Source organism: Carassius gibelio, chromosome B20, assembly GCF_023724105.1.
Source record: "Carassius gibelio isolate Cgi1373 ecotype wild population from Czech Republic chromosome B20, carGib1.2-hapl.c, whole genome shotgun sequence".
NCBI classification, from domain to species: domain Eukaryota; kingdom Metazoa; phylum Chordata; class Actinopteri; order Cypriniformes; family Cyprinidae; genus Carassius; species Carassius gibelio.
Window position 1 is genome coordinate 9150954 of NC_068415.1, and position 12507 is coordinate 9163460.

A 12507-nucleotide genomic window follows, 5' to 3' on the forward strand; every position below is an offset into this window, starting at 1 on the left:
TACATTCATTTTATTAAAACAATCTTTATTAGAATAAAAACATTTAATTCTATTTAACTACTTTTATAAAACGTGTGTGTATATATATATATATATATATATATATATATATATATATATATATATATATATATATATATATATATACTACCTTTTGAAAAGTTGTTGTCGGTAAGATTTTTTTAAATATTAATATTCTGAAATATTATTACAGTTTAAAATAAGTTTTCTATTTTATAATGTAATTGTATAGGTGTTCTGTATATTATTATTATAGTGGAAATTGTGATACTTTAAGATATTTTGATGAATACAAAGTTGAAAAGGACAGCATTTAATCCAAAAAAAATAAATAAAATTCTACTGTTTTTAGTGTCAGTTTTCATCAAAAATGTACAATTTGTCAAGGGGTGAAGGTGTTTTCGATCATGACCCCACATGGTCCTTGAAACTTAAACTACAGCATCTTGTTCATCGAACATTTGAACTTGAGCTTTTTCTCCATTGTCTTTAGAGGTCTGAACTACGTCCTCTATTTCAATAACCTCCACTACCAGGTCCCGGATCTCCTTCACACAGTCCAGGGGCCTGGGCTCATCCTCTAGGTTTGGTAGAGACTGGGATTCTGAGGCTTTTTCTGAAAGATCCATGATTTGTTTGCCTGTGATCTCTTTGTAGATATCTCTGTCCTCTGCATCTTGAATAGATAAACAAACTGAGTTTGGATATGTGCTTTCTACATGTATTAGTGGCTTTATCCGGACCGAATCATTTGATGAATCTTCTTTCATTTCCTCACTGTTGTCCTCGGTTTCAACAGGCTCATCAGTAGAGCCAGAGGTTTTCATAAAAATTGGGTTGACCACTACTGTGGGTTCATTAGCAAAGTCTGAAGAAGTTGCATCATCTCCTGTCGGTAAATTGCTGCTACCAGCACTTTTTCCAGCTTCTGTTACCTTAATAATGGGAGTGGAACTGAACAAAGCTTCCATGGCATTTGTAGTGAGTTCTGGTTTAGTCACAGCTGATGTTTCCAAGGTTGATGTTTCATCAGTGACAAATACATCATCACTGAGTGTTTTGTTTTCTCCTTTATTGATTTTACCCATGATGGGCAGAGCTTGGTTCAGTGCACCTCTTTCTGACGCGTGAACAGTCACAGATTGGTTTGCTGTCAGGAGATTGCCCAGCAGCGGGGAGGGTGGCATGGGTGTGTGCAGGCTTGAGGAGGTGTTTAAGTGTCCTGGGCTGCTGGGTGCAGATCCTGGGGGTGTGAAGGACAAGCTGGACACACTGAAATTGTATTTGCTCTCTGAGAACAAGTTGAATTTCTTCTTGCTGGCTGCCTCCTTGACCACTGCCAATCAGAAGCACAAATTAGATTTGAGAATTGTATTTTAGGGAAATCTTAAAGCTAATTCTAATAATAATAATATATAGTAATAATTTCTAGGGCCCTATGAAATCCATTTTATTTTTTCTCAAATTCCAGTTTTTCCTGTTTACATTTTTCAGGATTCCATTTGTTCTCCTTCTCTAGATTCTGTTTTAATGGTTAAATAAATTGTATCAAAATTCTGTTCATTTTTTCCATTGTTTTGTTTTTAGTTTTTTGACTCTTATAGTTATAATGGTTAAATTAAATGTAATCAAAAAAGCATGTCCGGTTAATTGAAACAATGAAACGGCAATTTATTAAAAGTTTAAGAAAATAAAATTTTTAAGGTCCTATGAAATGTTTTCTTTTTTTTTCACTCTAATTATTTTTATTTGATCAAATTCTGTTTTCCATACATTTTCTGGGTTCCTTTCTAATGGATTCATTAGATATGAATAATCAAAAGCATCTCTGATTTTAAAATGTTATTAAAATCTATTATTCTTGTGATGGCAAAGCTGAATTTTCAGCAGCCATTACTCAAGAAACATTACTTATTATTATTTTATTATATATTGGAAACAGTTGTGTTGTTATATATTTTTGAAAACTTTAATCCATTTTTTCAGGATACTTTGATTCCTAGAAAGTTCAAAAGAACAGCATTTATTTGAAATAGAAATCTTTGTGTGACAATGTAATAGTATTTACTGTCATTTTACTGATCCATTTAATGCTTCCTTGCTGAATAAAAGTATTAATTTCTTTAAAAAAACAAACTGACCCCAAATATTTGAATGTTTGTTCAGTTTTAAAAAATATAATTTGGTTTAATATTTTGTTATAATACAAAGACATCTATACGTGTTTTATTTATTTTTACATTTTGCGGCCACTGTACATGCATTAATTTATTTTTAATTCAGTGATTTATACCTACTGTTATAATGACCCTAATATCAATAACAGCTTTGTAAAGGCAATGTATCGAGGCTTTGCTCTGATCATGTGACATACCCATGCTGACGTCTTTTTCCAGTATCTCCTGGATAATGTCCTCATACACGTTTTCCACATTAATGAAGTTTGTATAATCAGCAAATATGTACTGCTCAAATTTGGGTAGTTCCTAAAAGTACATTTTGAGAAAAGACACATTTATTAGAAGATATAAACCATCAATGGTAAATATATGAAACTTCACTTCACTTGTATTTACTTAGCTGTTTGTCTATCATTATGCAACTAATGTCAAATGTACCTCTTTGAAGGAGGGGGCCAGGTGCTTCTTGATGCTGGGCAGAGTGATGTTGATCAAAGCCTCCTGCAAGATCCTCTTCCTCACTGTGCTGCTGTCATAATCAAATTGCTAAAGGACGAAGACAAATTAAATGAAGCAATCTAACACAGACATCTATGTTTGAAGATTAAAAGTTATAGGTTTACCTTCAGAACCCTGTTTGAAGCCTTTAGCATAGCCATTGAAAGACTGGCTGATGGATCCTCCAGAGCCTTTCGCACAAGCAGCTCAAAGGTGTACTCTGTATTCTCCATCAGCTAAAACAGTCACACAACAGACACGCTTTGGATCAGAATCAGTCACAGAAAGTTCCAGAAGAGTTGGCTTCTTGGATGCACAGTTTTGGGTACCTGTTTTAATTCTGTCTGTGTGCTGTCCACTAGACCTTTAATGCAGTAGTTGAAGGTTTGCTGTAGCTCTTGGACGTGATCAGCCAATCCATTCACTTTCTCATAAGAGCTCTGGAAATTAGCCCTGCTCATCTTAAACAGAGCCTTCAGTCAGAGAGATATAGAGTATACAGTTAAATATAGTCATGAGGACTTTTTATAGTGATTCATTCTAAATGTGTCTGTTGTTCTCACCTGTCGGAGCTCCTCCTTCTGCTCAACGTCCTGGAAGTCCTGACACAGCTGCTCCATCATGCTCTCGCTCAAGTCCCGGGCCTCTGTGAAGCCCTGGCTTATGGGTCCCATCACTTCCTCCAAGATGGCTGGCAGGAACGGCTGCACTTGCTCTGTGCAGTATTTCGTTGCTGGCTCAGTTACCATGGCTAACCAGGTGGGAAGAAAAAAAAATGTAGTACTTAGAGCCAGCTATATATATACTATATATATAAAAAATATTTTTACAACAGCAACTGGGACCAAAATCACATTAACCTTCACTAATGAACATGTAAAAGAAATATTCATTTATGTTTATATTTACATCCAACACTACCCTTGAAAAGTTTTAGGTCGGTAAGATATTTTTGAAAAAGGCTGCATTTATTTGATTACAGTAAAATGGCATTAGTTAATAATTTAAAATTACTGTTTTATATTCTAACTCCAGTCTTCAGTGTACATGATTCTTCAGAAATCATACTGATATGCTGATTTTGGTGTTTAAGAAACATTTCTTATTCTTATAAATACTGAAAACGAGAACTTAATCATTTTTTCAGGATATATAAAAAGTTTTTTTTTTTAAATGCCATTTATTTTTTAAAATATAAATGCTTCATTGCAATATAAATGTTTTTAATTTCACTGTAAAATGCACCCTTGTTGAATAAACAAATTAATTCCTTAAAACCTTTTGAACGGGTGTACATTATGTAATAGTACATTTGGCGAGTGAGAGATTCGATTTATTTTTTGAACGGCTCTTAAAAGCAAGAATCGAGATCATGTACCTCTGAGCTTGCTCTCCAGGAAAGCTCTTGAGCTGGTGATCTGGTCCATATGAGAGCGCATGAGCCCGTCCTGTTGTTTCACCATCTCTTGGCACTGCTGCTTCAGTGTTTTCATCCTTCCAAACAGATGCTCTTGCAGCAGGAAATAAGTGGCTTCAACCGTCTAGAAGACAAATGGCTGGGGTCAAGGGTCATTCATTAATAACATTAATCATTCATACGTGTCCTATTAATCATTCTTTGTTTTTCAGTGAGGAATATGTCAGTAATCACAGCTATGGAATGTAATGGGTTTCTGGTTTGTTTCTGGTGTGTTCCACCCTTTAGGGAACACCATAGGGACATTTCTGGCCTCCCTGGCCTAGAGCTATAAGATGCACGTCAGCATCACACCCCAGTTTCAAGTATCAAGGGCAGGTTCTAGAAAAATCCAACGCCATAATGGGAATTCATCTGTACAATCGCTACAGCAGTAACAGAAGATCCAAGTAGGAAAGAAACACACCGCAAACCACACTCTCCTCTTGTCTGCCCTCTTGCTTTTCAAACATGGCTCCAATTCTTTCTCTAGAAAGGGCATCGAGTCCTCCATGAACAGATTAGCAAGACCCTAAACATACACAAGATTCAGAAATATTACACACATGTAGCTGAGCAAACACTGAGAGCAAACTCTTAATTGCTAAACCGTAAAAGGGACAGTTTATGTAACCTTAAACCGCAGACTAGACTGAAATGAACAGTAGATTAATATGATCTGTTTACCTACAACCACAAATCAATCACTGACTTGCCTTCAGCCATTGCTCAAACGCAATCCAAATAAACTAATTTAAATGAACAGAAAAAGTGACAACAGGCAACAGTACTATACAGTATATGTGTAAAATTGTGGATATTAATGCTATCTAATATAATAACAATAGATTTAGTTTTTAATGTGCCTTTACAACATATAGAAACACAATAACAAATCAACCAAAACTACATATCAAATATAGAATCACAGTAATAAATCATAAATTAAAAGCTTTACTAAAAAGATGCGTCTTAAGATGTTTCTTAAAACAATCCAAGGAAGCAGTAGTAGAATATATAGTGGAATATATCGTCAAGTATTTTTAAGTATTCGTTTTTTTTTTTTTTCTTACATTTTTTTATAAGCAGTTCAAACAAACAAACAAAAAAAAAAGATTGAATTCCCACTGTATGTGTTTATGGTGTCAAACATGAATAATATGCTGTATATTACATCATATGTGATGTATTGATAGTTCATTGTCATGTTGGCAGTAATGGGTGATTCCACATCGTAATCAGTCCTTATGTAACAGTGTGTGACTTGTAGCTTTGGAGTTTGTTTTATGCTCAAATCTATCATTAAATGAGAAAAACATGAAATTCTTCAGAAAAAAAAAAACTAATTGTACCTTTATAAAAAGAAAGCAAGAATGAGCTTGTTTGTCTCTAACCGTTTCCAAATGATGAACATTGTCATAACTGTCACATTAAGTTACAAAGCTGATTTTTTTTAACAGCTAGAACATTCCATGTCATACTAGATCAACAAATGATGATAGCTGTGTTGTTTATTGTGAAAAAAGACACCTACCCGCACATCACTGCCTATGAGCATATCCCATGATTCATACTGGCCTTTCTCTTGCCTGTAGAGCTGAATGGCTTTGAGGAAAGCCTTAACCTCACACGTCTTCTTCTTGAGAAAATCTGTTGAATAGAGTAAATATTTCTTCACACTACAACTTTCACTGGGTCACAATTTCCTACTGTCCTTTCAAAACCGTAAAAAAAGTCATACCTTTGTTCTGGTGGCGGACACAGTCAGATAAGATGGAGATGAAATCAACTTGAGCGTCCTCATCTCGGAAACAGAAATAGAAATCCCTGCGGTATGGAAGTCTAAGATAAACTGGGAACTCTCCTGGCATGTCCGCCACACGGGGTGCAAAATCATCCTGCCTGTCTGGAAGGCATGGAAGAATCATTTACAATAAGAACATTAAGATGCATAAAGAAAAGAAATAGGATCATTATTTATTTCTTTTGAAAACAAGGTAATGTATCATTCTGTTAGTAATGAATGAGGTTATTATTCAGTAATATTATCGATTCAATTGCACTGACTACATCAGATGAGGGGAAAAAACTTCTGTCATTAACTTTGTAAAACTGATCTGAACTCAATGAAAAGGTTGTATATCTTGGAGCTGAACAAGTGTGTAAAATTAGCTCTCTTAAAATAGTGTGCATGTACTCTAATTGTACTCACTGTTAGTGCAAGGGCAGCACTGGTTAATCATTTCCATGTATTTCTCTTCTGTAGTCAGAATGGTGCCTCCTGTAGGCATCAGTCTGTGTTGTGGAGGTGAGCCTTTCAGAAACCTCTGCAGGGAATCAGGTAAGAGATGACGGGGATCATGTTATCATCACCTCACACATCAAAAGATCATTTGTTTTATGGTGTATGATGGCTCATACCTTGTAGCTCTCATAGCACTCCAGGACGTAATTGGCACGGACTACTATGTATCTATCCTTCCACTTCCTGCTGCCATAAAAGCATAGCACATGCTCTTCATACAACACCTTTCCAGGCTCTGGAGAGGCCTGGGTAAACATATATAATCAGTCAATCTCAGAAGGAGATGATGATACATGTCTTTGTTTGAAGTTAACCCATGCATGAGATCGAATTCCTACCCGTTGTTTGAGAAGATGTGTTTGCTCCTCTTTGCGTTGCTCAAGTTCATTTTGGATCTGGGACAGGTAAGCCAGGGAATATTGTTTCCTATAAATCGGTGCAAACTCCTTAAATTTTTCGTCCACTTGCCCTGCATGACAACACAAAACAGAGACAACTTTATTTCATCTTTTTCATGTGGCGTTGCACATTTTTTATCAGTTGCATGATATTATTACATGCTACAAGTAACAAAGGGTTTTCATGTAGCCTATTAATAGATGTTATTATTATCATTATCAGAGATTGAGAAATGAAAATAATTGTTGTTTCATGTTAACTTAATAAATGGAACCTTATTGTTATTATTAAAGTGTTACCTTGTTTCAAGAGATAATCAACAACTTTAATTTAAAAAAAAAACTTTAATTCAATTGGAAAAGAATGCAACATCAATGAGTCTGAGCTATAAAAACAACTTGCAGTACAGAGGGCATGAATCAAAATTGAGAGGGAAGGAAACTGCTTGTCTAAAATAACATCCGAAACAAAACAGGTACAGCCGAGATGTGAGTGGAGAGGAAATTTCACAGCAGATTGTCTAAGTGAGCTAAACATCTGAGGCTCTAAGGAACATTGTGTTTTTCTCAGTACCACATAAAAAATTAGCTAAACAATACAGCAGCGAACAGAAGATATTAATATGTGTTTACAGCCAATCAGACTACTTCCTGCCTGAACATTTCAACATTCTTGTCAGTGTTATATAGCTGTATAATCTTAATTCTAAAATGGAAAAGTCCAGTTCGGGGGACTGATTGGTCAATACAGCATATACAGGGTATATACTGTATTGTGGTTACATAAAATGAACATTAATATTAAAATGATTTTAAAACACCAACAAATAAATAAATACAGTTCTCCTGAATAAAAAACCAACATAGTTGGTAATTTTTCTGACTCATTTGCCCCCTCAAAAACTGAAGAACTCGATAAACAATATATATATATATATATATATATATATATATATATATATATATATATATATATATATATATATATATATATATATATATATATATATATATATATATATAATTTACTTGTGAACTATTAATACTACTTGTAAAAGATATTTGTATCTTTTATATTTTATTAAGTTTTTATTAAATAATAAGCAGTGTTGGGGAGTAACTAGTTACATGTAACGGCGTTACGTAATTTAATTACAAAATTAATGTAACTGTAATTAGTTACAGTTACTAAGAAAAAATGAGTAATTAAATTAAAGTTACTTATGAATTTTTTAACGATTACAAAGGGGATTACATTTGAATATTTACACACATCCACATACAGATTTAACTGATTTCTTTCCCAAATTGCACTGACTATTCTAAGACATACGCCCTAATAATTTCCGGGATGCGGAAACACAGTCTGGTTCGTAGAATCCAGTCAGAAAAATGGAATGCCTAACGCGGACGGAATATGCCACATTTTGGATGACTAAATCAAAAGTAGGTCAGTACACTTGAATCAAAACATGACATGGACTGGTGTCTGTGAATATCAAGCCCCCAAAATGCAATATATGACTCCTGCACGTTCCGCGTGTCAGTTGAAATCACGCGCGGACTGGACACCGGGAGAACCGGGACAATTCCCGGTGGCCTGCCAGCTTCCTCAGTCTTCCTCAACTTGTCCCAATATTTTAATATCATTATTGTATAATTGCCTGCCGAATGTACTAAATTGATCATTTGCGAATCCGCCATTTGATAATTAAATCTCTAATAAATCTGTTAGTGTCGTGACTCGCGCGCTCTCCGCGCCTCCGCCAAACGGTTTGGATCAGACTCCAAGTAATCAATGCGAAAGAGAGATAAAAGAGTGGACTGTGGAAGCGCACAGCTGGAACAGAGAAGCAGAACTACTGTTCAGGGTTTCAGGTCAGTTTAATCTGTAAAGATGCTTTTTTGACACAACCCTTGCGAAAATTAACATTTTATTATTTTACTATAAATCCAGTGAAAATGGTTACTATTGTTTAACTGTGGTAACCAAAAATTTAAAATTATTTTACAAATTTATTTATTTAAAAATAAATACGAATCCATTTGCAAAACAAAAAACCATACAAGGTTATTGTACTTTTATATAGGCTAATAAAAGCATGGTACATTTTTGTAAGGGAAAAACATGACTCGTGTACAGTATTAGGATTTTTCTATAAATATATTGTAGTATTGTAGAGTATTGTATTGTAAAGTACAGTTTTGTTCAATCTTGAGTATTAAGATGGATAACGGGGCAAAATAATGAGACTGAAGTGAAAAATGGAAGTGAAGGTGCCGTTCAGGAGAGAACTTTAAATTATTTGACATGTCCCCATATTAAAGATTTAAACATTTTTTATGTCAGGTCCATACAAAAAATAGTATTGTCCATGAATTTGTTTGTATGAGTTTGAATTTTCCATTCTGATTTTTTTTCCCCAGTCTGCCCCTCCTGTAAATTAATGGCAAAGACATGCAGTTTCATTTACTACACATAGGCCTACTGAAGCTCGCAGTGTTTTCAACCTCTGCCGTCTCAATATATGAGTACACGAACACATACACATAATTTCTAGAACTGCTCTGTCACTTCATGCATTTTACTTATTTTGAGAAAACTATCATCATATCATATATAAAGAGACAGCAGTTTAAAAAAAAAAAAAAAACACCCAATGTTTCAGGAGTTTATTAAACAGCATATGACACATGCTTATTAGATAACTGTATTTGAGGGGATATATATGCTTTTATTTATTATAATGTTCACAAATTTAGAAAAGTAATCAAAAAGTACTCAAAAGTAATTAGTTACATTACTTTAATAAAGTAATTGAAAAGGTTACACTACTATTACATTTTAAACAGGGTAACTTGTAATCTGTAACCTATTACATTTCCAAAGTAACCTTCCCAACACCGATAATAAGGCAGAAAGCTGCATGTCGCCATGACTAACATTTGACTATATTTGTTTCTTCTTAACTGTTTATATACTGTTTTCAGAAATAAAGAAATACATCTTGGCAGTCTTGAGTGAGACGATTTAAAAGCACTTGCCTTGATGTAAAAATGTAGCAGTGTTAATAATACAGTATGTGTAATTATCCGTTTGCCCTGAGCTGATTGAACGTTTGATTTAACACCCAAACCAGAATGTTCACTCTGAGAGGGTGTTCCTACTTTTTAAATTCCTTGTGACCATTTTTTTAAATACATTTTCAGATTCTTGCATTACATAACATGCAACTAAATGTAGATGACAGCTAAAAGCTATGGCATTCACTTCCAACATATCTCACAATTGAGTGAATGTACTGTAATGAGCTGCTCTATCACCATTGCTCTATCACCGCTCTTCGCAGTCCTCCTTGATCTGTTGTTTTATTTGCAAGAGAGCGATTCATTGTTTTGAAAGGAACTGTGGTTTGAGATGTATTAAATTCTTGAGGTCTAATGTGAAAGATGCTTGGCCTATTATAGACGTTATGACACGGCATGACCTGCAAAGCCAGTTCTGTATGAACATACCTCAACACAGACATCATTACACTTCAGCAAGTGTACGAGGTTGACAGGGGAATGTTTCTAAACACCTGAACATGTGCTTGTTAGAGTGACATTGAGCAGCTGTTGACCACACACTCACTTTAAACTCACAGCATTTGAGTTTACTCCCAGCTCATTCATAGGAAATGGTCACATTTGTGTTCCAGTAACACAATTAACATGATACTAAATATAAAGTCACGTAACTGCTTGATATAGCTCTGTTTTGTGAGATGGAAAAACATCACCATTAAATCAAATTTGACAAAAAATGTATTATTGAATTTAATGTTTTCTTTTAATATAGATTTTATTCTATTCTATTTTATATTTAAAATCATCAACTGGTAGAATGTAGCACATGGAACATGGTTCAGTTACATGGGAATGCACAGATTGGCTAAATATATACACAAGCTTGAATTCTCTGTAATTTGGTTTCAATGAAAGTGCATGTGAAATGCACAGATACAAAAATACAAATTATTATCAAACTTACTGTGATGGGACTAACATTTTTTAATGCTTTTACACAAAGATACACATCAAAATTAGTAGTACTAGTAGTAAGTTTGTAACAACTTATTCAGGAATGGAGGAATTCATAGTTTCAAATTCAGCAAATGAAAAACATGTTGACCATTTATATAATATTTGGGGGACATGCCCATTTAGCAGTTAAAATTTTTGGGTGCTGAGTTTAGCACTAATAGACATTTTCAGGTACAAATGGCCCTGTTTCCTGAGAATGAGCCTTTCATACAAAATCAAACTAAGTTTTGAGAATGAATGGAAAAATATCTGAAATGCAGTTTAAAAACACATTTCAACAACACCCTTAGTAACGTCATGCACTTTCAGCATGTTTTGTCAGCTGACAGATCTGAGGTGTTTTTCCATCTGAGCAAATAGCAGAGCTACTTTTAATCCTTTACACACACACACACAACAAAAACCTCCACCCATATCGTTTCAATGGCCGAAAAAAGAAAAAAACTGGTTTCTGCTTCTCACTTTTCAGCTGTGCAGGTTGAGAACTGCAGTTATCTGATAAAAGTCATTGTCCAATGAGGCATTTACAAGTGCAAATTCAACATGAATCTTTTTCTACTACAGAAGCCATGCAGTGTAACATCCACTCTCTTTCTCTTCCCATATCATTGCAGTATAGGGAAAAGTTTTGGACAACCTAATATCATCGTTTACTGTAGAGGCGTCTGGAAATAAATCGTTCATGTACAAACAACTTTTAATGCTATTATCACACTAACACTCTTTTAAAGTGAATTCCAAAACCACTTAATGACTAACAGCACATACCTTTTATGTAGTTGGATTTGTTTTCATCCAGTAAACTGGATGCTGATCCCATAATGCTCCGCTTAGTTCAGGTGAGCACTCCTCTGCTGTGGTGAAGATGATTCTGTGTCACTACTGAAGGAGAATCTGAAAGCAGGTGTTATATTTCAGAACGGTGGGAGGGGCATGAATGAAACTTGTCTCACCGGGACATTCAAGGTCTGTCTTTTAAAACCCAAAGAGCTGCCTAACAACAGCCTGTGATGTCCAAAATGCTGTCTAGGGTTTTGACACAGATCCTTTGATTTCATGAAAGCAATATGCTATATGACATATGCTTTGTACATCAGTATTCTCTGTAAATATTCAAGAGGGTCTAAACTGTGGTCAAAGCTGTCAGGTTATTACTGTTACTATGTTGTGTTACAGCTTTGTTTGTGAAATACGATATACCTGTGACGTACTAGACAGACTTGATCCCATTAAGGTCTGTTACCACAGTTTCTTTTGAAATTAACATTCCAGCATATTTTAGTACATTTCAGGTAGGTCTATACATTGTACTATGCAAATGAAACAGGTGTGGTACTAATTAAGGTGTAAGGACTTCTCACAGGACAGTAAATTCCAGCTGATGACTAATAAATAAAGCCAATTTTCTATGATTTGTGTTTGCGTTTCCATAACAAAAAAACATTTCTGCCTAATTTCACTTTTTTTTTTAAATCAAATTTTATAACGTACTACACAGAGAATTAAAAACCTGAGAGTGCATTCTGATAATGAGGAAAATGAATTATTATTTATTTATTTTTT

At 34.5% G+C, this 12507-nt stretch overlaps 1 protein-coding gene across 1 annotated transcript; it reads right to left on the reverse strand.

Annotated features, from left to right (window-relative positions):
• Window positions 1-162: 162 nt before the first annotated feature.
• Window positions 163-11824, reverse strand: LOC127983632 (protein Niban 1-like). Its single transcript, XM_052585827.1, has 14 exons — window positions 11713-11824; window positions 6799-6929; window positions 6577-6705; window positions 6368-6482; window positions 5897-6061; window positions 5690-5805; window positions 4583-4687; window positions 4078-4240; window positions 3263-3450; window positions 3029-3172; window positions 2825-2935; window positions 2640-2747; window positions 2396-2507; window positions 163-1357 (listed from the first exon to the last, which is right to left on the reverse strand). The coding sequence occupies exons 1-14, from the start codon at window positions 11762-11764 to the stop codon at window positions 453-455; spliced, it is 2544 nt and encodes an 847-aa protein (XP_052441787.1). The 5' UTR covers window positions 11765-11824; the 3' UTR covers window positions 163-452.
• Window positions 11825-12507: the final 683 nt, after the last annotated feature.